Source organism: Primulina huaijiensis, chromosome 5, assembly GCF_012295235.1.
Source record: "Primulina huaijiensis isolate GDHJ02 chromosome 5, ASM1229523v2, whole genome shotgun sequence".
Taxonomy (NCBI): Eukaryota; Viridiplantae; Streptophyta; class Magnoliopsida; order Lamiales; family Gesneriaceae; genus Primulina; species Primulina huaijiensis.
The window spans coordinates 23,424,153-23,450,642 of NC_133310.1; the positions used below are offsets into that span (position 1 = coordinate 23,424,153).

General features: G+C 35.9%; 6 protein-coding genes across 10 annotated transcripts; 3 read left to right on the forward strand and 3 right to left on the reverse strand.

The window, feature by feature from the left end:
• Window positions 1–16: 16 nt before the first annotated feature.
• On the forward strand, window positions 17–7,683 carry LOC140977351 (zinc protease PQQL-like). 2 transcript variants are annotated; one of them, XR_012175399.1, is made up of 21 exons: window positions 17–331; window positions 460–706; window positions 792–917; window positions 1,014–1,151; window positions 1,242–1,376; window positions 1,482–1,739; window positions 1,803–1,940; window positions 2,063–2,132; window positions 2,217–2,430; window positions 2,652–2,757; window positions 3,092–3,325; window positions 4,001–4,165; window positions 4,247–4,396; window positions 4,475–4,566; window positions 4,729–4,810; window positions 5,015–5,098; window positions 5,186–5,302; window positions 5,372–5,482; window positions 5,668–5,748; window positions 6,705–7,314; window positions 7,399–7,683. XR_012175399.1 is itself a non-coding variant. In XM_073442074.1 (21 exons), exons 1-21 carry the CDS (start codon window positions 117–119, stop codon window positions 7,229–7,231), a joined length of 3,045 nt encoding a protein of 1,014 aa, XP_073298175.1. In that variant the 5' UTR covers window positions 17–116; the 3' UTR covers window positions 7,232–7,683. The 2 variants fall into 2 exon arrangements, 1 of the variants encoding a protein (XP_073298175.1); XM_073442074.1 differs by having other exon boundaries at window positions 6,705–6,899; window positions 7,145–7,683.
• Window positions 7,684–7,943: 260 nt separating this feature from the next.
• On the reverse strand, window positions 7,944–10,863 carry LOC140977363 (uncharacterized). Its single transcript, XM_073442094.1, has 7 exons — window positions 10,696–10,863; window positions 10,498–10,559; window positions 10,282–10,365; window positions 9,454–9,508; window positions 8,661–8,796; window positions 8,319–8,369; window positions 7,944–8,187 (listed from the first exon to the last, which is right to left on the reverse strand). Exons 1-7 carry the CDS (start codon window positions 10,808–10,810, stop codon window positions 8,088–8,090), a joined length of 603 nt encoding a protein of 200 aa, XP_073298195.1. The 5' UTR covers window positions 10,811–10,863; the 3' UTR covers window positions 7,944–8,087.
• Window positions 10,864–13,410: 2,547 nt separating this feature from the next.
• On the forward strand, window positions 13,411–17,067 carry LOC140977350 (uncharacterized). Its single transcript, XM_073442073.1, has 2 exons — window positions 13,411–16,132; window positions 16,215–17,067. Exons 1-2 carry the CDS (start codon window positions 13,465–13,467, stop codon window positions 16,640–16,642), a joined length of 3,096 nt encoding a protein of 1,031 aa, XP_073298174.1. The 5' UTR covers window positions 13,411–13,464; the 3' UTR covers window positions 16,643–17,067.
• A 568-nt stretch (window positions 17,068–17,635) lies between these two features.
• Window positions 17,636–20,235, reverse strand: LOC140977361 (leucine-rich repeat protein 1-like). The gene is made up of 6 exons (XM_073442090.1): window positions 19,857–20,235; window positions 18,890–18,961; window positions 18,475–18,618; window positions 18,191–18,262; window positions 18,032–18,103; window positions 17,636–17,862 (listed from the first exon to the last, which is right to left on the reverse strand). Exons 1-6 carry the CDS (start codon window positions 20,084–20,086, stop codon window positions 17,790–17,792), a joined length of 663 nt encoding a protein of 220 aa, XP_073298191.1. The 5' UTR covers window positions 20,087–20,235; the 3' UTR covers window positions 17,636–17,789.
• A 667-nt stretch (window positions 20,236–20,902) lies between these two features.
• LOC140977367 (calmodulin-7) lies at window positions 20,903–22,287 on the forward strand. The gene is made up of 2 exons (XM_073442104.1): window positions 20,903–21,144; window positions 21,641–22,287. The coding sequence occupies exons 1-2, from the start codon at window positions 21,069–21,071 to the stop codon at window positions 22,012–22,014; spliced, it is 450 nt and encodes a 149-aa protein (XP_073298205.1). The 5' UTR covers window positions 20,903–21,068; the 3' UTR covers window positions 22,015–22,287.
• Window positions 22,288–22,481: 194 nt separating this feature from the next.
• On the reverse strand, window positions 22,482–26,036 carry LOC140977366 (ubiquitin-conjugating enzyme E2 22-like). 4 transcript variants are annotated; one of them, XM_073442102.1, is made up of 7 exons: window positions 25,832–26,034; window positions 24,807–24,913; window positions 24,310–24,454; window positions 24,150–24,227; window positions 23,857–23,969; window positions 23,569–23,672; window positions 22,482–22,966 (listed from the first exon to the last, which is right to left on the reverse strand). In XM_073442102.1, exons 2-7 carry the CDS (start codon window positions 24,807–24,809, stop codon window positions 22,633–22,635), a joined length of 777 nt encoding a protein of 258 aa, XP_073298203.1. In that variant the 5' UTR covers window positions 24,810–24,913; window positions 25,832–26,034; the 3' UTR covers window positions 22,482–22,632. The 4 variants fall into 4 exon arrangements, with proteins under 4 accessions (XP_073298203.1, XP_073298201.1, XP_073298202.1 ...); XM_073442100.1 differs by having other exon boundaries at window positions 24,807–24,940; window positions 25,832–26,033; XM_073442101.1 differs by having other exon boundaries at window positions 24,807–24,940; window positions 25,886–26,026.
• Between the last annotated feature and the right edge of the window lie 454 nt (window positions 26,037–26,490).

Below are 26,490 nucleotides of genomic sequence, written 5' to 3' on the forward strand. Positions count from 1 at the left end.
GGCATTGACTCTGGTCAACGGTGTACCTGAACAGGCAGGCAGGCATATTTAACGCAAACATGAATCTTTATTTCTGACAATAGGGGAAATTGGGATTTGAGATAACGGAAATTGAAATGGATTTGTTACCGGGAGACTCGCCGCAGGTTCTGGGCAAGAGGAAACCGCGCTTCCGCTCCTTGAAGCTCCTCAATGTCAATTATGACGACTTACTGTCGGAGACGCCGTATGCCGCTGACTATGGCCGCCTCGCCAACGGCCTCACTTACTATGTCCGCTCCAATTCCAAGCCAAAAATGCGCGCCGCTCTTGCACTCGTCGTCAAGGTTGGGTACGTACGCTTTTATTTCTCACAATTCTTCAATTCAAATTCGACTTCATTTTTATCCTTGTAAATTGATCAATCGTTCTCTTCAATTGATTGACCGTCTACTAACCACAGCTTTTGACTCATGGCAGTTCAGTTTTGGAAGAGGAGGAAGAGCGTGGAGTCGCTCATATAGTTGAGCATTTAGCTTTCAGTGCAACTACAAAATACACCAATCATGATATTGTTAAATTTCTCGAAAGTATTGGCGCTGAATTTGGTGCCTGTCAGAACGCGGTAACTTCAGCGGATGAAACTGTTTATGAGTTATTTGTTCCTGTTGACAAGCCTCAACTATTATCTCAGGCTATTTCAATTTTGGCGGAGTTCAGTTCTGAGGTACGGCTTTGTTTCATTTATATACTTTGTAGCATACCGTGTGTTTATAATTTTTACAAACACTGCCACGGCTTTTGTATCACAGGTTCGTGTATCAGCTAGTGACTTGGAAAAAGAAAGAGGAGCTGTCATGGAAGAGTATCGAGGAAGCCGAAATGCTAATGGAAGGATGCAAGAAGCACATTGGGTTCTCATGATGGAGGGATCAAAGGTAAAGCCTTCTCTTTATCTGGTTTGTCATAACATGGACTCAGGCCATTAGTTCCTGAAACATTATGGCGGGCATAATCTCCTTGTCTGGTATCAGTATGCAGAACGTTTACCAATTGGACTAGAAAAGGTGATTCGTACAGTTTCCCCTGAGATTGTAAAGAGGTTCTATAAGAAGTGGTACCAAATGCAGAATATGGCTGTAATTGCTGTAGGAGATTTTCCTGATACACAGGTTAGACGTTTCTGAAAACTACTATATTTTTTTGGGAAAATTACCTTTCCAATCATGTTAATTGGCTGCTTTGCTACTTCTCCATGGTAGAGTGTCGTTGAGTTGATAAAGACTCACTTTGAAGACAAATTTCCAGATGTTGGTCCTACAGTCATGCCACGTTTTACAGTACCTTCACATGAGTTGCCACGCTTTTCAATCTTTGTGGAATCTGAAGCAGCTGGGGTCAGAATATGGATTCTCCATCTACTTCTGCAGTTTTCGATTCCATTGCCTTTTGTAGGCTACATAGATATATTTAGCCTGATATTGTAATCATAAATGTGACAGTCGGCAGTGATGATCAGTTGCAAGGTTCAAGTCGATGAGCTGAAAACCGTGAAGGATTATCGGAATTTACTCTCTGAATCCATGTTTTTTCATGCTCTGAACCAAAGGTTCTTTAAATTATCTCGTAAGAGGGATCCACCATACTTTTCATGCTCAGCTGCTGCAGATGTTCTGGTTCGTCAAACGAAGGCCTATATAATGACGTCATCCTGTAAGGAAAATGGGACTATTGAAGCATTGGAATCAATGCTGACAGAGGTTAGTCTTTTATCCCATTGAACTAGCAATTTAGTTGTACAGATCACTTATGCGTCTATTTAGGTTGCAAGGGTTCGAATACATGGATTTTCTGAACGGGAAATATCTGTTGCCCGTGATATGTTACTGTCAGAGATTGAATCTGTGTATCTAGAGCGAGATCAAATGCAATCCACCAATTTACGAGATGAATATATGCAGGTAAGTGATGTTCTCTTACTCGCCACCACTTCCACTTTGTAGTCTTTGCATTATTGAATGTTTCATTTTGAGTATCCAAACAAAGTCTTGCTTCAAGTCAGCCTTCCTATTTTGTTATGCAGCATTTTCTTCGAAATGAACCTGTAATTGGGATTGAGTACGAGGCTCAACTTCACAAATCTCTTTTACCCTGTGAGCATTTGGCAACTCTTTTCTTCTGGGCTTATCAATAGCATAATGTTGCAATATTGACATGTTTTATCTATGTGGTGGTAGATGTATCAGCTTCTGAGGTATCCAAATATGCAGAAAATTTCCGTACATCATGTGGCTGTGTTATAAAAACAATTGAGCCTCAATCAACTGCTACAGTTAATGATTTGAGCACTGTTGTTTCTCGGGTCAATTCTTTTGAGGAGAGCCAAAACATTCCTTTTTGGGACGAAGAACACATCCCAGAGGAAATCGTTGGGGCAAAGCCAACTTCAGGGTAAGCTTAGAATCCCTTCACAGTGAAACAGGATGTTACTTGAACTTGTGGTCCAAGTCAATTAGCACCTTCTTCTACTGATTTGTCATCGGTTCCAATACCCCTGCTCATATCTCTTACAGGAGAAAGTGCTCTCATGAGTACATCGTACATTTAGATGCAGCAACTTGGCAATTTTACAGTTACATAATTGTTTGATTTTAGATTTTTACTTTTGCCAGTCATGTGGCACATCAGTTTGAATATCCTGGCATCGGCGCAACTGAGTTGATCCTTTCTAACGGAATGCATATTTGCTATAAATGCACGGACTTCCTTGATGACGAGGTAACAATACTTTTGCTTGACCTGTGTTTCAAGCTGCATAAGTATTTAGCTGTTTGAGCACGTGCCTTGTGGATATAGGTCTTCATATTTGAATTGTTTGTCCTTTATCATGTGTGTTTTCTCTGTTCATGTCTTCCAACTATTCAAAATTTAACAGACATGTATCTGAACGATGGAAGATTGAACCTTGAGATTTATTATACTTGAAACACTCTACAGGCCATAATAGGGGAAAGGAAATAAATATTTACATTGGAGCTGAAAGTGTTGCATTATTTTTCATGCTGGAAAATATGCAGCTCTAAAATGTTTGCAATTAACTACTTGTCAATAGATTCTATTCACAGGTTTCTCGTATGGGGGTCTATCTGAACTCCAAGAATGCGAATATTTCTCATGTTCCATGGGTCCAACTATTGCTGGAGAAATTGGTGTTTTTGGATATAGACCTTCAGTGCTTATGGATATGCTTGCTGGTAAAAGAGCTGAAGTTGGCACCAAACTGGGAGCATATATGCGAAGTTTTTCTGGTGATTGCTCGCCTTCAGACTTGGAAACTGCACTGCAGGTATGTCTGTTGAATTGCCTATCACCCAATCTTTTCTTCCTTTCAATTTCAGCAGTCCATAAGTCTTTTGTTAATGTGGATATTCTTTTGGGATATTTTTTTTACTGTCTGATTTATCAGTGTTAGATTAATATCTATATTGTATCATTGCGAGCATTTTATAGTCTCACAGTATGACAACAACATATAATGGAAAAGTAAAATGCTATTCTGACATTTAATGAAATTATATTTTGTTCTTTAACCATGTATTTTCTCTCATCACATTGCAAATTGTATTTTCTGTTGATTCTTGTTTTCAAACTTGGGAGTTTGGGGTAGTGCTCATATTGCTGAAAAATTTGTCATTATTTTACTTTTCTTTGTTTTTCCTTTTTGTATTTGCTCAAGATATCTAGTACCTACATCGAGTTTGCCAAAGTTGCTGGCCCTACAGAAAGTATGGTATTAAGCAATAGTTTTTCACCACTTCTGCCAGGCGAAAAGTTGTTCATACTCTTGCAGTATTTTTAAGTGCCTTGCTCTGCTTGCTTAGGCTTTTTTCATTTTTACAGTTGGCTTTCTTTGATTGCCTTTCTGTTTCGCTCATAGTAGGTTTTTTCACTATTGGTTTTTCTTGTTCGAGAATGTCCAGGTAATACTAGTGTATAAATGTTATTAATTTCTCTCTTCCAGTTGGTCTATCAACTCTTCATGACTAACCTAGAACCTAGTGAAGAAGATGTGAAAATAGTTATGCAAATGGCAGAAGAATCTGTACGTGCTCAAGAGAGAGATCCTTTTAATGCATTTGCAAATCGCGTGAGGGAGCTAAACTATGGAAGTTCGTATTTTTTCAGAGTAAGCTAGCTAAAGTTATTAGGTTTTTAAATTATTCAGTGTTTCCCTAAAAATTACATATTAATTGATGTTTCCTTGCAGCCAATTAAAATTGGTGACATTCAGAAAGTTGATCCACTCAAATCATGTGAATATTTTAACAATTGTTTTAAGGATCCGTCGACTTTTACTGTTGTTCTTGTTGGAAACATTGACCCTGCTATTGCTTGCCCTCTGATTTTGCAGTATTTGGTTAGTGCTGGCTGTCCCTCTTAACCTTTTTTTGGTTATATGGATATACTGCCTTACATGCTTTGTCTTTTTACACAGGGTGGGATCCCTAGACCTCCTGAGCCAATTTTCAATTTCAAACGAGATGAGCTTCAAGGCTTACCATTTACTTTCCCCTCCACTGTAATTAGGTCGATATAACATATCTTCGAGCTATGAATAATTTCTTTCACGATAAGTAACATCAATTGGATTTTGGTTGGGAAATGGGAACTAACCATTCTAAGATTTATCCTCATCTTTATTTACCTTCCAACTGATATTTCATCTCTACTTGTCTTTGGTACCTGCAGAGAAGTAGTTCATAGTCCCATGGTGGAAGCCCAGTGCTCCGTCCAGCTATGCTTTCCCGTTGAGCTCAATGACGATAACATGGTAATGACGTACCTTTACAACGTTTTTTTGATTTATCTAGGAATTGGGACTTCTTTTGTATTTTATCCAATATAAATATTTGAGCTCAATGATGATAACATGGTAATGACGTACCTTTACAACGTTATTTTGATCTATCTAGGAATTGGGACTTCTTTTGTTTTTCCTGACTTCAGAATTATGTTTACTTCTCACATACTGCAGATGGAAGATGTTCATTTGGTTGGATTCATGAGCAAGCTTCTGGAAACAAAAATAGTACAAGTCCTCCGGTTTAAGCTTGGACAGGTCTTCCTTATTGTCTTTCTTCTTCTCCGAGTTCTTTAACCAAGGGTATATGGTGCTAAGCTTTCAATTAAATAATGTATATCTCAGATTTACTCTGCTGGAGTTTCCGTCTTCCTTGGTGGTAACAAACCTTCAAGAGTAGGTAACATCCGTGGTGACATAAGTGTTAATTTTTCATGTGATCCTGACATCTCTTCCACACTGGTGAGCTTCTTCCACTTTAATGATTTGCTCCAGTTAAGATGATATCTGAAATCGCAGTTCAATACACAGGTCAATCTTGCCTTAGATGAAATTTTGCAACTTCAAGAAAAAGGTCCTTCTATTGATGATGTGTTAACCATCCTCGAAATTGAACAAAGGGCCCACGAAAATGGATCACAGGTATTTGTATTCTAAAAGTATTGCATGTATAATGCTTATATTCCATGTGGTTGCTTGCTTAAATGACATTGGAAGTATTGAATCCGTTCTACTTAATTATGATATTTGCATTTACAGCTTTTTGCTAAGTTTTAACTTTTATGAATTTCCCATGCCATAGGTTACACAAATTCTTGTTCTTGTAGGAGAACTATTATTGGTTGGAGAGGATTCTTCGCAGCTATCAGTCAAGGCTTTATTCTGGTGATGTTGGTGCTTCGTTTCAGGTTGAATACACTGTTCTATTTGATCTTTCTTTGGAAGCTACTGTTACTGTTTCAAGCCGTTGGTATTTGTTAACTCAAAATTGTGTTTCTTAGACATTATTTGTTGTTGAGTGTGGAATGTTTCTTGTTTAGATAATCCAGCAAAAAAATTGCTAATAAGCATATTTGTGATGAACATCCTGTAAGTTCTATTGTTGAGCAAAATTGGCACTATGATTTTCACTTTTGGATTCTAAACTGCAAATGTGTACGCACCTGCATTTAAGACAAATATTTATTCCATATAATCCTGACCCCTGACATTCACATGCATATGCCCTCGGACTTTGTAAATGAGCTCTTGCATTCATACTGCTTTATTGAATTTATTGTTGTTTGTTTCGTGTGCTAGCAACATTGAGAGATGGCCATTGACTATTGTGCTCAGAACTACATCTGTAGTCTATAGCTCTTGGTTTTCGGACATTCTTGGTTTGATGGTTCAATGTCTCTTGGCTGTTTAGATCTTCACGCAAGTAATTTCAAACTTTTTCTTTAGCATTGCATTATTCTAGAGGTAGGATTAGACCCCCCCCCCCCCCCCAAACTTGTATACACAGATTAGGTTCTGCCTAACCCTCGGCTACTTGGCAGTTGAGTTGAGCAAATTGATCAACATACTAAATACTTTTGGAGTCCATCCGTTATTGGTGGAAGAACCATCTGGCTAGAGTTTCAAAGATCCTCTTGGAAAGAAATCTATGAACAGTGGAATGTTATCACCTCCAATTCGTGCTGTAAAATAAACACATGAATAAAGTAAAAAATAAGTGTGCTGTTTCCTTCTTCCCATGATTGCCATTTGATGGAAGAATATGTGTGCTGTGTCCTTCCCATGATTGCCATTTGACGGAATAATATTTTTTTCTAAACAATTAGTCTCCAAGTTATCTTTTTCTGGTTAATCTTACTTGCAGCTTCAAGACGAGGGTCGTACCAGAGTAAGAAACACCTTGAGTCCTTTAACAGCCCAATCAGCATTGCAAAGGATTATACCTTTTCCTTGTACAAAGCAGTATACGGTAGTAATTCTAATGCCTCAGACATCTCGATTTAAGTGGATAAAACCATTCATCAGTTCTGTCCCAACTCATTATTGTAGGGATGCCAAGGTCAGTACTGTTATTATACTAATCTTTTTTCTTCTCCCTTGAAAACAGTTAATATACCATTCTTCAATCCAACAGGTTCTGAAGTTCCATTTATTCCATATAGATTTATTATACCAAAATTAGTCATCGTCTAACAGATTCTTTAGTTACGTTTATTCCCATTCATTTGTGTACCATTCATATTGATTCTGTTTATTCCTTGTTAATTCGCACATTTTCGTACAACCCCGTTTTCTATGCTGTAGATTTTAGCTGGCATTTCTGGCGTTGCAATTTTGGCTCTTAGTTTATGGAGATACTGGCGACGAGCTCCCGATCCTAATCCACGGTGATTCAGACATCAAGACTTGGTGATATATAGAAAGATTCATTTACCATACAGAAACAGGGTTTCTGTGGAAATTTTTTGCGAAAGGTGAATGGAATTCTCATCAATTTGTGGATTTTGACCGAAACAAACAGTCAAACACTAATTGATTCAGCAAATGGCTGCTTACAGGCATGATAGTCGATACAACCAGAACCCAAGACTCTGTATCGGTGAAACCAGAAGTGCTGCTATTCAGTGATTTTCTTTGTTACTCGAGAAGTACTGTGATACCCATGATTGTTATGCCTTCAATGTCAGTGCTCTCATACAGGATAGACTCAACCAACGCAAGCCTGACACTCCCAGTAACGATACTTTTTATTATTATTGTTGTTTAATGTGTTCTTTAAAACGTTAATACTTATGATGTACATAGGATTTATATATTAATACTTTAGTAGTGTATTTTCATTAGACTTTTTAAATCCATCTAAATCATGCATTAACCACTAAGAAAAGTAGACAAATGGTCATGCTTCGGGAGCATAATAATGTTAAGGCAATTTGTGAATTAATTGTAACGAAGATAAACTTGAATCACTAAGTATTTTAGAAGTAAAAGAAATCCCGAAGATAAAATAAAAAAACCAACCTCTGTATACGATATGGTTCGATTCATGCCTGGAATATAAACCATATTTTTACAGTCGTAGGAAGGAAGATGAAAGCGTATATACATGAGTAGGAAGGAAGATGAAAGCGTATATACATGAAACGGTATTGCAATTGAAACAGTAGATATGATTTGAACCGATCACAGCTGCTGTACGTTTAGATTAAACCGATAATAATGACCAATTTAAGTACATAAGTGGTTCTCAATAAGCCTTGTAAGCATACATATATCCACGAAGTTTCCTAAGTTCTTCGGATGACTGGTTGAGTAAATGATCTACATAAAGGCAGACTGCAGTTCCACTACAATTTGGGAAAGCATTGGTGCCATGTTAATAAACTTAACCATGTCAGGCATGTCGGGATTGCAAGCTTGAAAACCACATTATTCCACAGTTGTATAAAAAACATCAAAAGCAAGGTGGAGGGTTTACCTAAGTGGCCCTAGAGGAAGCCACATTGCATCCCACCGAAACTTTGTCAACCTGCAGTACAGTCATTTTTTTTAAGTTCAACCCTAAAATTGATCTAGTTATCATCACGACAGCAAATGCATTCTGAAGTTGGTGATTGTAGTCTTGCAACCAATTCAAGCATCAGTAGTCACAATAACGTCACAAATCCTTGTATTTAAGACAAATATGACGCGGTAACTTGGTCAATTTTCATTGAAGATAAAATATATCCACCGTAAGTTTTAACCAACGAACTTTTTATCTGAGAAAAAAAATGAAGACTCTGGAAAATAATTGGTGATTCCAACATTTAAAAGCTACCTCAGCATGTGGTGCAACCAAAAGATCGCCAACAATGTCCCAGGTAATAAAGAGTACCACAACCACAGATGATAGTGTTTTGAATTGTGCATTAAGCCAGTGATGAGCATCAGGCACACTATAACAGCTACTAAATCTGTGGCACAATTAACAGCTACTAAATCTGTGGCACAATTAACAGCGTCATATTGTTTTAATTCACTCTATAAAGGGTATATAATTCACCAAACAAGAATAAGACAAATCGGAAGCATCAAGTTTGTTCAATAGGTCTACTGCAAATTGTGACAGGCCATGGGATAGCAGTAAGGTTGCTCCATTTTATCATGGATGTTCAAATTGACAAGGTCTTAAAATTTAGTCTTTAGAACTCCGAATGACTGGGATCTCATGAATTAAGCATGCCCTTTAGGCTATATGGAGGGGGGAAATGATCCCGTATGTTGGCATCTAATTAGCTCTGGTAGATTGTCAAAGTTGGTCGCAAATGGAATTTAGATCGAAAATCTTGATCCACGGCTTCCTAAATGCATACAAACTTCTTCACAGAAAGGAAAGCTTGTAGAACTAATTAAGAAGTAGTAGGTATGTTGCGACATAGACGTAATATGAACAAAACCAAAACTAAATCTATAAACAAGAGCTTTCTATTAGGAGGATTAAACAGCTAGGGGGGGTTCCAACAGAGAATAAATGCCCAAACACAACCCAACAGCCCATTAGCGTACATAATAAGATCATTATCTTGCATTGCACATCCATCTGCCTATGAAACCAAGAGAGAGAAGCAAACCTGCAGCCACTATGCTCCAAGAATCAACCTCGTACATAAAGTAAGCATGAAAACGCTGCATGTGAGATAGAAATGACAAACATCAACATGAGAATAGGTACCATGGCATAGACGCCAGTTCATTTTCCAATGGTTTGCTAATCATTTCCTAGAGTGTGGAATCAAAAATCCAACCGTGTTGTGTGTGTCCATTTTCCAAGATGTTTTCATTCTTTAAACGGGGTTTTATTATTAGGTAATTTGAAAAAAATAATTCAGTTGATCATTCCCAGACTCCTAAAAAACAACTAATAGATACTGTTGTTTGATATTCAAAGATAAATATAAGATCAAAAAAATGAGAAGGTTTAAAACAAAAAAAATTAGAAAGAGAGAAATCAAATCCAGTTCGTACTAGTTTGATCTGTATATTCAATTTTATTAGGATTGTAATTCGAATAGTTAAAAGACAATTTTGATTGTACTTTATAGTATGTTTTCAGGCATTGATATCAACAGAATCGTCATCGAGATGGGGAGATCCAAAAAATTGTTGTGAAAAAGGCATGCCTTTTGCTATTGCAGGTTTCATTGCTATCATTAAGTAACATAAAATACAAATAGAGCAATGAGGAAGATTCAAATATTAATGTGTCACTCTCAAAGATACATAAGCCAGGCTCATGATATTAGAGTCGAAACATTTTTGCAATTTCGAATCCTTGGTAAAACAATTACCACACTATGTGAATGGTGAACATATTCAAGTGCAGTGCACATTAACAGCAAAATACGTAAAAACGAATATTTATAATTGTGTTCCAGTAGTGAATGACGCGATGAAAATACCAGTTCCCATGGAGAATAAGTCTGTTGATAGATTGAGAACATGAGGAAAGACACATAACATAATATCATACCGCCGAACACACCCTGGACGCATAAACAACCTCGGTTAACAAACAATTAAGAAGAAATTCGAACTGATCCAACCTCATCAACAAAGTCAATCACAATAACTAACACACTGCACAAATAGAATACAGCATTCATCATAGTCCATACCCTCCATATAAAAGATTGATAAGCTTGACTCTTCTCAAAGGATCGAACCAATTCTTCTTGCTCTGAACACATTCACGCGCACACAGAATTTAAGTAAAAGCGAGCGAAAACGATTCGACTAACAGTTGAATATTCAACCTTCCAAACCAAGCTGAAATTCGTAACAAAAATATGTTAAGACAGAGCAAAATCACAGACCTTGGGAGTCGATGGGGCGAGAATCGTCGCGTGTGGGGAGGGATAAATCTTTGCTGTAGATATCCTCCTCATGTGAACGAATTTTCCTCCATTTCCTCGAGACCATCTGCATCATTTGAATGCAAACCACCTGTGATTCTAACAATCTTTACTTCCCTGAAAAACACAAGACCGTTTCACAGCTTATAAGATGGATCGACACATCTTAATCTTTTTTTTAATAAAAAATATTACTTTGAGTTCGATTGCAAATCGGTTCCATAACAAGTTTCTTTTGTACAATTGAGTCGTTAATTGACTAAAATTTTCATCGGTTGTTCGACTAAATTTATTTAAAATAAATTATAAATTAAGAGTTTATAAGTTTTGATATATTATTTTAAAAATAAGTTGTTAAAATGTTTATATAAATTTAAAAGATATTAATAGATTCAATAAATGAGTGACACATCATCGATCATATAAATATACTTATATTTTATATTTTACTCTACAAGACTTGTACTAAAAAATTCACCTATGCTAATTAGTTAATACAATGAGATTTATAATTCAGAATCCTAATTTCATGTTTAATCTTGAAATTAGACAAGTTTTAATTACAAATAAACAATTATAAATAAAAAAATCAAATAAATCAGTATTTGCAAGATCTTATTTCAACTGTTTCCAAATTTCTGACTACTGAAATATTTGGAAATTATATATAAAAAATAAAAAAATATTTAAAATAAGTTATTATAAACACTACTTAAATATATTTCAAATTATAATTTTATTTTAGAAGCAGAATAAAACCCAGAAGGTACTCACCACAATAATTCATATATTTTGTTCTCCACGTCAATCAATATTTCATTTTCAACATATTAAATAAAGAAATAAGAGTAATTAAAAATAAACTTGTTAAACTGAGAATTTATAAATTGGAAAATGGTAATCGATTATTGAATGTGAGAAATAAAAAATAAATGAAAAATTAGGCTATGCCCATAGGGTGATAGTCAACTCTTAAATAAATAAAATAATATATAATGAAAAATTAGGCAAGGCCCATATGGTGATTGAATCGTCTCACAAATAAACCACTCATATATGAAATATTGATTGAATTTCTTGTGACATGGGGTTTATTTTTTGTTGTAATTATGAATAAGATTGACCCGTCTCACAAATAAACCACTCATATATGAAATATTGATTGAATTTCTTGTGACATGGGGTTTATTTTTTGTTGTAATTATGAATAAGATTTATCCGTCTCACAAATAAACCACTCATATATGAAATATTAATTGAATTTCTTGTGACATGGGGTTTGATTGTTTTTATTTTGATCTCTTGCAGCTGTTGGCTTTGGGAAGAACAGGGAATTCATCCGAGAAGTAGAGTCGTCCTAAATTAATTGTTCTGGCATTTTCTTCTGAATACATTCCAAGTAGCAACGATTTGTTGTTGAACCATGAAATCTAGTATTTGACTTATTTGTTAAATATTTTTATTTTATTTTTCAAATAAACTAAACTAATCATTGATTTTTACACAAAAACTTGTGTGAGACGGTCTCACGTGTCATATTTTGTGAGACGGATCTCTTATTTGGGTCATTCATAAAAAATATTACTTTTTATGCCAAAAATATTAATTTTTATTGTGAATATTGATAGAGTTGACCCGTCACACAGATAAAATTCGTGAGATCATCTCAAAAAAAAACTTACTCCGATTTTATGCTTTTGATTAAAAATTAAAGTATATGTTCTAAGTATTTTTTAAAAAAATTTTATTTTAAGAGATGAGGTGGTTTTATGTACAACCAATTTTTGGGCCCCCCATCCGATAGTCATTTTTTCAAAGTCAAATAATTTGATTTAATAATAATAATAGTGGTCTCCGTTCAACAAAGGCAACCTAATTCCCAATGCAAATTCAACGAAATAATAAAGGAGAGAGGTAAAATCAAATAATAATAATTGATATATATATATATATATATAAAAATCTGTTTTATTTATGGAGTTTTTTAAAATTTACATAGAAAGAAATAAGATCGTGTTTTTCTAAAAACTAGTGTTTTTGAGTAAATTTTGTGAACTGGATCTCCTTCCCGACCCAACTAAAAAAAAATATTATGTCAAAAATAATAATTTTGAATCGAATCAACACATACTTACTCATAAATTTAATATATTTATAAAGTGTCTTATCTTGAAAAATATTTAACATTAAAAAGGTTATAAAAAGAAGATTGGATTGTGAAGTTAAATTTGTCTCCGGTGTGCGCTCGAGCCAAACATCACTCTCAGCATAGCAGAAATCTAGATTAATTTATATGTCAAAAAAAAGGAGACCTAATAATTAAAACCCGAAAAGAAAGTTCAAGCTAATCTTTCACTTTGTAAAATTCCCTAGACTCTGAGAGATCACCACGATTTTCTTTCTTTCTTCTTCTTTTAGGTAAAAAAAAAAATACGAACTTTTTAATTCGGTTAATTTTTTTATATTTAAAATCTTGTTTGAAGTTCTTTTTGTAAATAGAAAGATAATAAATTTATAATTTAAATTTAAAAGGGTTCCTTGATTTTTTTTTATATTTATTTTAGAAATATTTTATAGATGATTAAACTTTCTAGAAGAATGAAAAGGTTGTTTGAACTTTCAAACTAGATTTTATAAGTCAACGACTAATATCCATTTATTTTCTCCAACTTCCATTCCCGCATTATAATTTCCATCTTCATCTTCTCCCTCTGAAAACCATCTCAACTCATGGAACTACACACTGTAAATTCACCTCCAAAAATGACCAAAACAACCCTGTCACCCTCCCATATCCACCTCCTCCCTACTCTCATCTTCCTCCTCTTCGCTTTATCCTTGGATGGAAACGCGCAAGATTCGGATCCCAATCAAGAACACAACACCTTGCTTCAACTGAAACAAAACTGGTCCAATCCCCCTTCCCTTAGTCACTGGAAACCCTCCTCAGACCACTGCACCTGGTCTGAAATCACTTGCACCAATGGTTCAGTCACGAAACTCGAGATCAAGAACCGGACTATTGCCGGAACAATCCCTGTGTTCATATGCGACCTTAGTAACCTCACTTATCTTAATCTTCAAGTCAACTCTTTCTCGGGTTATTTCCCTGATGTTCTTTACAATTGTTCAAATCTTGAGCATCTAGACCTCTCTAATAACTCATTCTTTGGAGCGATACCTGATGATATTAACCGGCTGTCGCCTCGGCTCCAGTACATAGACTTGGGAAGCAACATGTTCAGCGGTGATATCCCTTCAGCCATTGGGAGATTATCAAGTCTCAAAACTCTTTATCTATACGATAACTTGTTTAATGGTTCTTTCCCCCAGGATATTGGCAACCTATCGAATCTTGAAGAGCTAGACTTGAATTCTAATGGGTTTTTACCGCAAAGAATCCCGTCAAGTTTCACTCAGTTAAAGAAACTGAAAAATTTCTGGATGACCGGAACAAATCTGATCGGAGAAATCCCTCAAAGTATTGGAAACATGTCAGCTCTGGAGTTTCTTGACTTGTCTGATAATGGCTTGAATGGTAGCATACCAGATGGTCTCTTGCTTCTCGACAACTTAACAAACTTGTTTCTCTACAAAAATGGATTGTCTGGTTCCATTCCTCGGAGGATTGAATGTTTGAACATGCAGGTTCTTGATCTTTCAGCAAACAACTTGACAGGGACGATACCGGATGATTTTGTAAAGTTAACTAACCTTACTGGTTTGGCTTTGTATTTCAATCAATTATCTGGTGAAATACCCACAAGTATTGGTAGATTACCTGGGCTTGTAGATTTCGGGCTGTTTAGCAATAAAATGTCGGGCGAATTGCCGCCAGATTTTGGCCGTTACTCGAAGCTTAGAACTTTTCAAGTATCTGAAAACCAATTTGTTGGTAAATTGCCGGAATATTTGTGTGCTAATAAAGTACTTATAGGGGTGGTTGCCTTTAAGAATAACTTGTCTGGTGGAGTACCGCAGTCTCTAGGTGACTGCAACAGTTTGACAGTTGTTTTCGTACACGAAAACAGTCTTTCTGGTGAAATCCCAGATGGGATGTGGACATCATCAAATTTGTTACAGTTGAAACTAAATGACAACCATTTCACTGGTAAGCTCCCGAGTACAATCGGCCCTCAACTGTCGTTGCTCGATATGGAGAACAATCAGTTTTCCGGTCCAATTCCAGCCGAAATATCTTCTTGGGAGAATTTGAGGGAGTTTAAAGCCAGCAACAACTTATTGAGTGGTGTGATTCCTCAAGAATTGACTGGTCTTCCGTTGCTCGCGATTCTTTCTTTAGATGGAAATGGGCTTTCTGGTTATCTCCCATCAAATATAATCTCATGGAAGTCTATGACACTCTTGAATCTCAGCGGAAACCAGCTCTCTGGTGAAATCCCCAAATCAATTGGTTTCTTGCCACAATTATTGGACTTGGACTTGTCAAGAAACAAATTTTCGGGGGAAATTCCACCTGAAATTGGACGTTTGAAGCTAACTTCACTCAACCTCTCCTCCAATCAGCTCTTCGGGGAAATTCCAGATGAGTTTGAAATAGCAGCTTTTGACAGCAGTTTCTTGAACAATGCCGGACTTTGCGCAAATAACCCTTCACTAGGCCTCAGCCGATGTAATAGTCAGGCCAAAAAGTCGAAAACAATTTCATCTCATTTTGTTGCTGCAGTCTCAAGTGTAGCAGCACTTACACTCCTCGTGGCTATCTTGTACGCTTTCTTTGTGATCATAAGTTACCGAAAAAGAAAGCATATATCGAACTCGACTTGGAAACTCACTTCATTCCAGAGGTTAAGCTTCACAGAAAGAAGCATACTATCAAGTTTGACTGACAACAATTTAATTGGTAGTGGAGGGTCCGGGGAAGTCTACCGTGTTCCCATTCGTCAATCAGGTGAGTATGTTGCGGTTAAGAAGATATGGGATACAACGAAGTTGAATCAGAAACTCGAAAAAGAATTTTTAGCAGAAGTTGAGATACTTGGTTCGATTAGACACTCCAACATAGTGAAACTACTCTGCTGCATCTCGAGTGAGGAATCAAAACTTCTCGTTTATGAGTACATGGAAAATTGTAGCCTGGATAGATGGCTTCATGGAAAAAAGAGACGATATTCTTTCTCAGGTTCAGTTCATCATGTGGTATTGGACTGGCCTAAGAGGCTACAGATTGCCGTTGGAGCTGCTCAAGGTTTATTTTACATGCATCACGCGTGTTCACCGCCTATCATCCATCGAGATGTGAAATCAAGTAACGTCTTGCTAGACTCAGAATTCAATGCAAAGATTGCAGATTTTGGTCTAGCAAGAACGTTGATCAAGAACTCTGAGCCGAACACCATGTCAGCTGTAGCTGGCTCCATTGGATATATCGCTCCAGGTACTCATTTTCTTCCACTTTCTCGAAAATATTTTCTTAACAAAATCCCTACTAAAAATCAGCTGTTCACCAAAAATTTCAGAGTACGCTCAAACTGCAAGAGTGAATGAAAAGATAGACGTATTCAGCTTTGGAGTCGTCCTACTTGAACTGGTAACAGGGAGGGAAGCTCATAATGGAGATGAGACCACGTCTCTAGTTGAATGGACTAGGCGTCACATTCAAGAAGGTAAAAATTTAGCCGATACATTGGATGAGGATATAAAGGAGGCTCAGTATATGGATGAAATCGATTGTGTGCTTAAACTCGGGATCATCTGTACTGGTAGTGTTCCCTCGAACAGGCCAAATATGAGGGATGTTTTGCAAATCTTGCTCCAGTGCAGCCAAAAGAGTCCACCCGGAGAGAAGAAAAACATAAATGAATATGATATTGCTCCACTTCTCCAGAACAGAAATCCAGAGAGGTCACTCGAGCATAATGACTCTTTGTTTGCATCAATAGTTTGAGGATCCTAGAACTCAAGAAAATGGACAAAAGGATTTGGTTGGCAACTCATTCGATTTTAGACAGTTCTGACTCGGGAGAATGCTCTACGCAATAGAGCTACTAGAATCTACGCAATAGAGCTACTAGAATTCTTGAAATGAATGCATGGCATAATGCTTTCAAAATTGGCTTCCTTGTTTCGTTCTCCTATAGTAGTGCATTGATAGATGACAGCTCATAGCAATGAAATTAGATGGTAGTTTATGTGTACATAGCGCTCGGAAGCAATTGTGGGACTCGTAGACCTCTAGATTTTTTCTTATTTCAATAATGTATGGTAATTGATTCAGCAACATACAGATTATGTGGTTGCCTGGTTTCGGACATAAACCAAATGTGTGTATTCTAGTTACTTAGCATGGGTGTGCTTCATGTCTTTGACTCAATGCATATATTCTAGTGACTCAATGCATATATTCTAGTTGCCAAGCATGAGTTCTCAGCAAAGTCTCAAAGACAAGAATCATATATATAATATTTTATTAAAAAAAAAACATATACGATGGATCATTTTTGCGTACAATATTTTGTTTTTTTTATAAAAAAAACATGTACGATTGATCCTTTTTGCGCTGATTCAATCAATATAACTCTCCGTATTGTTTGAATAATCAAATATTTATGGCTTTGTCAGTAAAATTATGTTAATGTGCTATATATGCATTATTCATGCTGCCCACATAAGAAAACTCTCCTTTGTGTATGGATAAGTGCACTTATCCCACATCTTCGGGATGGAGTCAACCCAAAACTGAGGTCCTCCCACCCAAGTGAAGAAACGGGGTTGCACGAGATTCTCTTGATGTAGCGCAGTGTTACGGCCCAACAGTTAATTACATATCGGCATACTTGTAAAGACAGAATTTGCTACAGGTATACAGTTAAGATATCAGGTGAAAAATCAGAGTCATTTAGCGATCGACCAAAAGGAATTGGCTTGAATTGTAGTGGTATGATTAATGGTCAATTTACTTGATCACCAGTGCCTACAATAGGAATGACATCAAGTTTACAAAGCAGAGAACCAATACACCAACTTGACTAATTTTAGGAAGTAACGATACGAAAACGTTAAATATGAAAAGTTCTGCATCTAACACCATTTCTTTACACGCAATTGGTATCATAACTTGCAAGTCCTTGCAGCTCCGGACCTTCGAGACGAGGATTGTTCTCAAAGCTGCAAAACCAAAAAAAAAGACCGATGGAGTAAAATCTCAGCATAATTCATGAATAAGAAATCAAAGGTAAAGGAATCATAATACTATCCATATATATAACCACAAAAGAATGTTGGAATGGATTAATAAAATGGATATGCAAACAATACTTTTAATCAAGTATCTTACTTGTCCAAGGGAATGTGCTCAAATGGGCCAGAGGTAGGAATTGTGCCACACAAGTTATTGTTAGATACATCCCTACAAATGGAGATATATCAATCACATCCTGCACTTGTTAAATGAGCCAATGGTGTGTGTAGAAGCACAAATCACAAGCACACTTACACAACTTTCAAGCTAGATATACTAGCAAGTGCTCTTGGGATTGGTCCATTTAGCTGATTGTCATTAAGACGCCTGCAAGAGTATTTATTTACTTCAAAGTCGTATAGGAAGTATGTCATAAGCTCACATGGCTATGCATAGCGCAAAGAAGAAAATAAAAGGGAGAAAAGAAGGGGTGTTTAATCTGCGGTGGATCATTGATATATGAAAGTGAACCACACCACAAAATATACCAGGGAATGTTGGTGAATTCAGTAGCTATGGAAAATTGAGGTCAAACTTACAAGAAGACGAGAGATTTCAATTTTCCCAATGATGGAGGGATTGTTCCTGAAATATTGTTATTGTACAGATCCAAACTTATTAAGCCCTTCAGATTACCAAGCTCTGCTGGAATAGTACCTTGAATATTATTTTTGTAAAGTTCTCTGAAATATATTAAACAAAAAGGAAAGAAAAATAAAAGGAAGTTACATTTCTGTGTATTCTAGAATAGAGCAATGAAAGTGATTAAATGAATAAATACAGTAATGAAAGTGATAAAATAAAATACACTAGATTCTTTCATGTTTTCAACTGATAAAACGAATAAATAGAATGTTAACTGCGAGCCACCATATATGGGCAAAGTCCTGTTTATGGAAGAGAAACAATGCACTACCTAATAGCAAAACAAAACATGAGTTGCAGAATACTCACAGATACTGGAGATGCTCAAGTTTCCCGAGCTCAGGCACTAGATGACCAGTCAAATTTGAGTTGCCAAGGTCCCTAAAGAAAACACCAAAAGAAAATATTGTGATCAATAGGCTGATACAAGTAAAAACTTAAACTTGTAACCCATCTAAACAACCGTAATGTGATTTGAGGAAGAACAGTTTCATCCGTCCAAAAAAAAAAAACCTAAACATAATGGGAAGAAAAAGCAATATCAACGAATATTCCCCAGTCTGTATCACAATTGTTGACATTCTCTGCTTGAAATAGATTGTGTTAAATCTGCAAAATATGACTATCATTTAACCATGTTCAACAACAATATTTTTTCGTTGATCATTCTTCCTCACGGTCTGTATCACAATCGTGGACATTAGATGCTGGAAATAGATTGTGTTAAATCTGCAAAATATTACTATCATTTGACCATGTTCAACAACAGCTAGCAGTGGAATTTCTCCGTTAGTTCTCTGTCAAGATCACCGTGAATTGCTAACAAAATGATGGAGCCATTATCTAATCTCCAAGGACTATCAACAACAGCCACCTCCTCAATTAACATGAAAATGATAAAAATTAGCATAAAATACAATCATCTCTTCACTTGAATGACCAATTTTTTTTTTGAGAAAGTACCAGATATTGACTCCCAGATTAAAAAAAATGGGAATTCAAATATTTTCTTTCCTCCAACTGACCTAACATATTTAAATAAAAATTCGACAGGAGATTTCCCAAGAATTAGATAAAATAAGTACAAGTTAGTACTAAATCATACAAGTAATACATATAACCAACTTTAGAACTAGCAAAAATCATACAGTTTCCATGCCAAATGTCAAGCAAAGCACAACCCATAAAAAACCCTCCAACTCCAGACAGAACACAAAGAGGTATCAAGCATACATGAGCACGAATCAAATCAATTATCGGATTTATAAAAACATACAGGCGGGTGACTTGGTTGTCATGATTGCAGCTGACATGGAACCAAGTACAAGGGCACACGAGGTTCGGATCCCAGCTCTGTAGCACGTTATCCGGGTCGGATAAGCCCCGCCGAAGTGCGTAAAGTGCGTCCCCTTCAGAATTCCCCTGCACCTGGTGCAGGAACAGTGAAGCTGAAGCAATAGTTAGAGCAAGAGCGACAAAAACCGATAAACCTGTCATACCCATCATTCAGATTGAACAAAGATTCAATTTTGGTTTCAGGGTTTTTGTTCCGATTGAAAAATTTACGGAGTGATATAGGAAAAACGAAAATAGAAAAGGTGGAGAATCAAGAACAAAAGTTGGGTCCGCCAAGAAGAATTTGATATATAAATAAATAAATAAAATAAAAACGGAATCCAACTTGCATGAATATGATCCAACATCGGACGTGTTGAAATTAAGGTTCGTTTTCGTTATTCCATTGTCTTTCCATTTTTTAATGAAAGTTGACTCAGTCACAAATGATGCTCGGATTAGTCACGTAAATATCTTAATGGTAATTAAACTTGACCCCCATATATATATAATAATCAATTTGGTCTTCAAACTAAATTTATATCTATAATCCTGCTACTTTAACTAAACAAATATATATTCTAGATAATTCAAATTTATGTTGGTTTTAACGATTTAAAGTAATATCTAGAATTTATGCGTCTATCTAATTATTTAAAAAATTACTGTGTGTACTTCATGAGAGATCTGGTTAAATACAATTCTCTTTTAGATCGTGGCCCAAGTACTGATGGGTAATTCTTGGACTGGACCAAGCCATTGACAAAAACCCGATCAATAAATAATAAATAAAGTGAGGTGGCAGGCAATGAACGTGGGGACACCGCGTGAGAACCGCGTATAGAAATGAGCCAATTCACTTCTCATTGGACAATTACGATTTTGCCCCTACGTGAATGCATCCCTATTCAATTGTCTGCCAAGGGCAAAGCGGGGAGAACGGATCAAAAGCTTTTAAAACGTAAAAAAATTAATAAATATAATTTATCATTATTAAATTAAATTGAATTAAATCAAACTTGAAATAAATTAGACTTAATCTCTCTATGCTTACATAGAAAATATATATATAGAGACGATACGATACCCAATCGGAACAGCTCATCCAGCTCTCCAGAACGATCACTCTTTCGTTTAAATTTGAGGTGCAGAAATGGCGGATCAGTTGACAGATGACCAGATCTCTGAGTTCAAGGAGGCCTTCAGCCTTTTCGACAAGGACGGCGATGGTTCGATCATTCTTCTTCTTCTTTTTTTTATGTTTGTGTGCGTGATGTTTTTAGGGAAATTTTGGTGTTTTATATCAGAATCGGGTCTGCTTTTCCATTTATGATGGTTCCGCCCCCGATCTTTTTGCAGGTTTAGTTTCCGTTAGGTTTTCGGTTCTCGAGCTCGGATTCATCTTGCGATTTATTTATCTTATTTTTTTTTTGGGAACATGTTTGCGTGGTATAGATTTCCTCTTTATCATTTAAAACGATTCTTAGTATTTAGTAATTATGTAATTGCACCTGTTTCGTGGACAATGATGCATTTGATAACGTTTATTGTGTTTGTCATTGTCTCATATGACGAATGATTCGTGTTCTGATTTTATATTGCTATAAGTTTCATTTCTTTGGCTTGGTTTTAAAGATATGAAAAGGCTACGACCTCTCTAGTGAGGAACCCCAGTATTTACGAACCCTTAGTGCATCAATTAATTGTCGTTGACACCTAATGCAGGTTGCATAACAACCAAGGAGCTTGGCACGGTGATGAGATCTCTGGGGCAGAATCCAACGGAGGCCGAGCTCCAAGACATGATTAACGAGGTTGATGCGGATGGTAATGGAACCATCGACTTTCCCGAGTTCTTGAATCTCATGGCCCGGAAAATGAAGGACACTGACTCTGAGGAGGAACTAAAAGAGGCGTTTCGTGTCTTTGACAAAGATCAAAATGGTTTTATCTCTGCTGCTGAACTGCGCCATGTGATGACAAATCTTGGTGAGAAGCTAACGGATGAAGAGGTTGATGAGATGATTCGAGAGGCGGATGTTGATGGAGATGGGCAAATTAACTATGAAGAGTTTGTCAAGGTGATGATGGCCAAGTAATGTTCCGACCATTAATAAATTTATCATTATATTATGACAAAAAATTGGGGAAAAAATCTAGAGAAGAAGAGGGAGCAGAGAAGGCTGATTAGCGTAATGTGTTTTTTAGTTTCATTCTTCATCGTTTCTTTTATGGTTCTTCAAGCTCTTGACGATGTTTGTGTCATGGTGGTGATGAAATCTTTATTTCATTTTGGTATGTATTTTGTGACACTCTTCTGCAGCGCTGTTAGTTTATTTTGGGATTGTGTGTATGCTAAATCAATTAAAGCACGCCCCGTGTTCGTAGATTATTATGCATCTGTTAGTGATATAGATTGAGAGTGCAAAGTAACCGAGACTAAGATACTTCTCAATGGCAACCACTAGTGAATTCTTGATTTTGACATATCATTCATTTTTCAAATGCTACTGCCAAGGAACTAGAATTAAAAGAATGAAATCAAAATTTTCATGACAGCCATATAAAGAAGTATCCGTTATTTTATGACATGTCCAAAAAGCAAAATTCATTATGCATATAAGGAACGAGCACTCAATAACCAGTGAACACCACAAATTTAGCCATAATTATATGATATCAATCTAGCAGTTTAACAGAAAACATCGACGGAAGCTTTATAATCTCTTCAAGCTTCTCTTTCTAGCTTCCTTCTTCTTGTCTGCCGGAACTTTATTCAGCCGAGATTCTTTCTTTTGTGTGGCTGAAGCCGCTGTTGATTCGTCCACTCCGGTCTCACTGGATGAAGTTATGACAGATGGAAGATCTTGACCATTTCCTGGTTTAGGGGTCAACGGGGAGGGTGTGACAGTTCCCGATGCTGTATTTTTCTGATCAACACCATTCAGTGAAGAGTTCGTTTGGTCCATGTTCATGGTAGTGGACTCAGATACGATGGATTTTGGTTTTGGTTTTGGCTTTGACTTCAGAGCATGTATTGTGGTGTAAAGCCTATTTATTTAACAGTTATACAAGGCGTTAAGTGACTACGACATCAAAAACCCAAAGAGATATAGAATCATCTAAACATCCGGCATGCTTATAATCCATTTCAAGGACAAATACTTGGTATTATGCAACAAATGGTTAGGGATCTGACAGGAGCTATTATAAAGTGAATGAACAAGTAAATATCAATCATCTCGATGATTGATAATGGGATGAGAGAAAAAAACGTAAAAGAAAATTAAGACTGGATATCTTTGGTTTCTCACTCAATCACCTCGCACGATTCTTCGCCAGCGAATTATTCAAGTCTTGGCAGGATTTAGTTGCTTTCGTACAACATCAAAATGCATGGAAAATAACTCCTACTTTATCTAATATAGTTCTATTTAACCAGATTTTTTTTTGTTTTTGGCAAAGATAATGTTATACATTCCATAAATATCTGGGATACCACATAAATTCAATGTCACTCAAAGCATTCCAATTAAATGGTTCCATTATCATGAGAAAGATACAGGAGTTGCATCCCACAAACTCAGCAGCATAAGCAATTATTAATTATGTCTGAATAAAGCAGTTTAATGATATAAGATGGCATTATTTACCTGGCATATTTGGCGTACTCATCGTAATTTTCATTCAGCATCTTGCCAGCCTGCTCGTTTAAAGCTGATTCAGGGAAGGGTTCGATCAACAAGCATCTGATAACCTGTCAATTTCATAAATCATAAGAGTGTATGACCGAAAAGTTGGCGACATCAGTGTAAATTACCATAAAGTAACAAAGATGAGCAAGTTGAAATAATAATGCATGATTTACTATGTCAAAAAAATCACTTGCTTGGAAGAACATCTAACTTCGATGAGATCATCACAAGATTGACAGAACTTACAATCAATACATGCCGTAAGCTAAGACATGGGTTCCAATCTTTCTTCAAAGCATTAACACATATCTCACCATTGGTGGCAATGTTTGGGTGAAAAATTTTGGTCAAAAAATAGCCTGAAAAGAAAACCAAAAGAAGATTACATAAATCAAAGTTGCCATGCACAAAATGAAATTAAAATTGAAGAACACACAAGTACCTTTGACCAAAATGGAAGTTTACAACTGAAAATATGGTAATCATAGTTGGAACGGGTTGTTAAGTGGAATTTACGTTACGTGCACCAGAAAACAAACCTTTAGGAGGGGACTGTGGAAAATCATGGGACAAAACCAACTTCATGCGAAAAACTCCATTTTCATATGGCGTCTCAGCTGCAAGGTTACAGATTATTATTCACAAAGGAAAAAGGCCCTCATATGACAAAAAAATGGCAAAATATGAATTAATTAATACCTGGGCCTTCGATATCAGCACATATGACCGAAAAATTATCGTCATTCACACCTACTTTAATGCCTTCTGGAGGGGTTTCATCAAGATTCTTCAATTCCTTTGCCAATTGTTTTATGACGTTTGGGGGTAGATTTTCATTGGTTGCCTAGATCATATTAACAAAATGAAAGAGATGTAAGAACATCGAACCATTTTCAAATCTCTCTGGCTCTTTCTATTGTAATAGTTGATTCAACATTTGTAAATGACAGCTAAAAACTTCAATGAAAGGGAAACGGTATATACGTATGAAAAGCATACTTAAATGGATCGGAAACACTTCACACTTGTAAAATCAATCTCTCTCAACTCCTTCCCAACCAAACACAATAATTAGTTTCAAAACAAAGCACAACTTTTTTAGTGTAAAGTTCTCCACCTTAATTTAGCCTGTTGAGTGGACATTCTGTACCCATAGCAAAAGGAAGAGATGGAGTTAAAGAGAGCAATAGCATTACCATAGCCGGCTGCTTTGGAGCTAAAGTTCTCTCTTGATTTGTCTTGCAAGAAATAAGTGCCCTTAGAGACTGTTTCACCCAATTAATGTGATTTACTGTTTGTCAGTCTGAAAATAGAACAGCCGAATGGGATCCTGCATAATGACAGAATTAGCGCTTCAGTCTATCGAATTATGCATATCGTTGCACTAGGGGGAAATGAGATTGGTCATATTTCTATAATATTAAGAACAAGATAGAAAATTAGGAAACCAAAGAATCAAGGACATGGATTTCCGGTTAACCAGTTTGTCTATCCTAATTCCAAACTACTGCGGCCCAAAAAAAAAAGATCCCTTCCAGTTCCACCTCTCGCTCTCAAATCATTCACCTTAATTGGAAAGTTACGACAGAAACATGATATACCATTCATACATTTCATGAACACTGTTCATCTAGCAAACATAAGTTATAAAAGGTGTCTCTGGAACTGCTATCAAGAACATAACACAGTAATGTGAAAATCTAAAAGACAAGAAAGACTAACTGAAATTTCAGGTTACTTTAACTCATTTTTAAACGCAACGGGCAGGAGTAAGCTGGCTCCTGAAAATTTTTGGTGGTTTTTTAAAATACGAGTTATTCAATTAATAGAATACATCATGAAAAATTCAATATGTGAACCACTCCAAAAACATCTCATTCCGATTTAAAAAAAAAAAAGAACTTTAAAAATGCAAAAAACGAAAATGTGAAGATATGGATCTAAATGAAATCAACCAAATTTATAAACACTACTACAAGTGAACCACTTGAAAACATACGTATCTCCAATCAAGAAAATGCTAAAGTGGCACATAAAATTATAAAAACTAAATCAAATCATTTCAAGAAAAGATTAGAAAACCCATTTCACAATTATTTCCAAGAAACCCACGATTACACTCATCTATGAAATCAAGAAGTTCAAAAACAACAAAATCTGGCCTAAAAGAAACCCAAAAATCGACATAAAAATCAAACATTTAGAGCAAGTGGGAAGAAACCTGAGTGGAAAAATGGAGTAAAGAAGGGGAAGCGCTTTCTTTAAATACCACTACCATATAATCAAAATCCCACAAATAGATTTCATAAAGCGATTTCCTGCAATGGATTTAACAGGCGCCGCTAGAAGAGGAAGAAGAAGGGAGAGAGATGAGATGTTAATCCCAGAACTAATGAAAGGGGTGCAATCGGTTTGAATTGTAACGTTAACAATTGCTATATTAAAAATAATTAAAATTTAGAAATTCAAAATATTGAAAATAAAATCTTGTTAGCTTCAGATGAATAATATCTTTGGTTATTCTGATAATTCAAAATTGTATACAGAATAATTTTCCATTCAAAACTTAAAATACATAAAATAATATTGTATGAACATTATTGAGGCATGAATATACAATAGTACATTTGTTGCGTGGTGAAATGCAAATCACGAAACATCTTAAAAAATCAATATCCATCCACGATTGTTTTTATTATTAAAGCAAAAAAAATTAAAAAATTCAATCCTATTATTTTGTGAAATTGTTTGGATAAAGATTTATGATCAACGACCACACCATTAAGTACTCCATTAAATATTCTTTTCAAGAAATTACATTGATTGATTGATTTACGTTTGGACAATACTTTTGCATCCGTTGGATTCACACAATTGATT

Excerpts from the sequence above, each read along its gene's own strand:
- LOC140977351 (XM_073442074.1), top strand. The coding sequence starts at position 117 with ATGGATTTGTTACCGGGAGACTCGCCGCAGGTTCTGGGCAAGAGGAAA. Across the intron at positions 2,758-3,091 it reads CGGACTTCCTTGATGACGAG|ATTCTATTCACAGGTTTCTC; the intron begins GTAACAATACTT and ends ACTTGTCAATAG. Across the intron at positions 6,900-7,144 it reads ATTATTGTAGGGATGCCAAG|ATTTTAGCTGGCATTTCTGG; the intron begins GTCAGTACTGTT and ends TCTATGCTGTAG.
- LOC140977363 (XM_073442094.1), bottom strand. The coding sequence starts at position 10,810 with ATGATGCAGATGGTCTCGAGGAAATGGAGGAAAATTCGTTCACATGAG. Across the intron at positions 10,366-10,497 it reads ATCAATCTTTTATATGGAGG|GGTGTGTTCGGCGGTATGAT; the intron begins GTATGGACTATG and ends TTATGCGTCCAG. Across the intron at positions 9,509-10,281 it reads CTTATTCTCCATGGGAACTG|CGTTTTCATGCTTACTTTAT; the intron begins GTATTTTCATCG and ends TCTCACATGCAG.
- LOC140977350 (XM_073442073.1), top strand. The coding sequence starts at position 13,465 with ATGGAACTACACACTGTAAATTCACCTCCAAAAATGACCAAAACAACC. Across the intron at positions 16,133-16,214 it reads CATTGGATATATCGCTCCAG|AGTACGCTCAAACTGCAAGA; the intron begins GTACTCATTTTC and ends CAAAAATTTCAG.
- LOC140977361 (XM_073442090.1), bottom strand. The coding sequence starts at position 20,086 with ATGATGGGTATGACAGGTTTATCGGTTTTTGTCGCTCTTGCTCTAACT. Across the intron at positions 18,962-19,856 it reads GACAACCAAGTCACCCGCCT|GGACCTTGGCAACTCAAATT; the intron begins GTATGTTTTTAT and ends TGTTTTCTTTAG. Across the intron at positions 18,104-18,190 it reads ATATCTAGCTTGAAAGTTGT|GGATGTATCTAACAATAACT; the intron begins GTAAGTGTGCTT and ends CTCCATTTGTAG.
- LOC140977367 (XM_073442104.1), top strand. The coding sequence starts at position 21,069 with ATGGCGGATCAGTTGACAGATGACCAGATCTCTGAGTTCAAGGAGGCC. Across the intron at positions 21,145-21,640 it reads TTTCGACAAGGACGGCGATG|GTTGCATAACAACCAAGGAG; the intron begins GTTCGATCATTC and ends CACCTAATGCAG.
- LOC140977366 (XM_073442102.1), bottom strand. Across the intron at positions 23,673-23,856 it reads GCTTACGGCATGTATTGATT|GTTATCAGATGCTTGTTGAT; the intron begins GTAAGTTCTGTC and ends TGAAATTGACAG. Across the intron at positions 22,967-23,568 it reads GAGTACGCCAAATATGCCAG|GCTTTACACCACAATACATG; the intron begins GTAAATAATGCC and ends TTAAATAAATAG.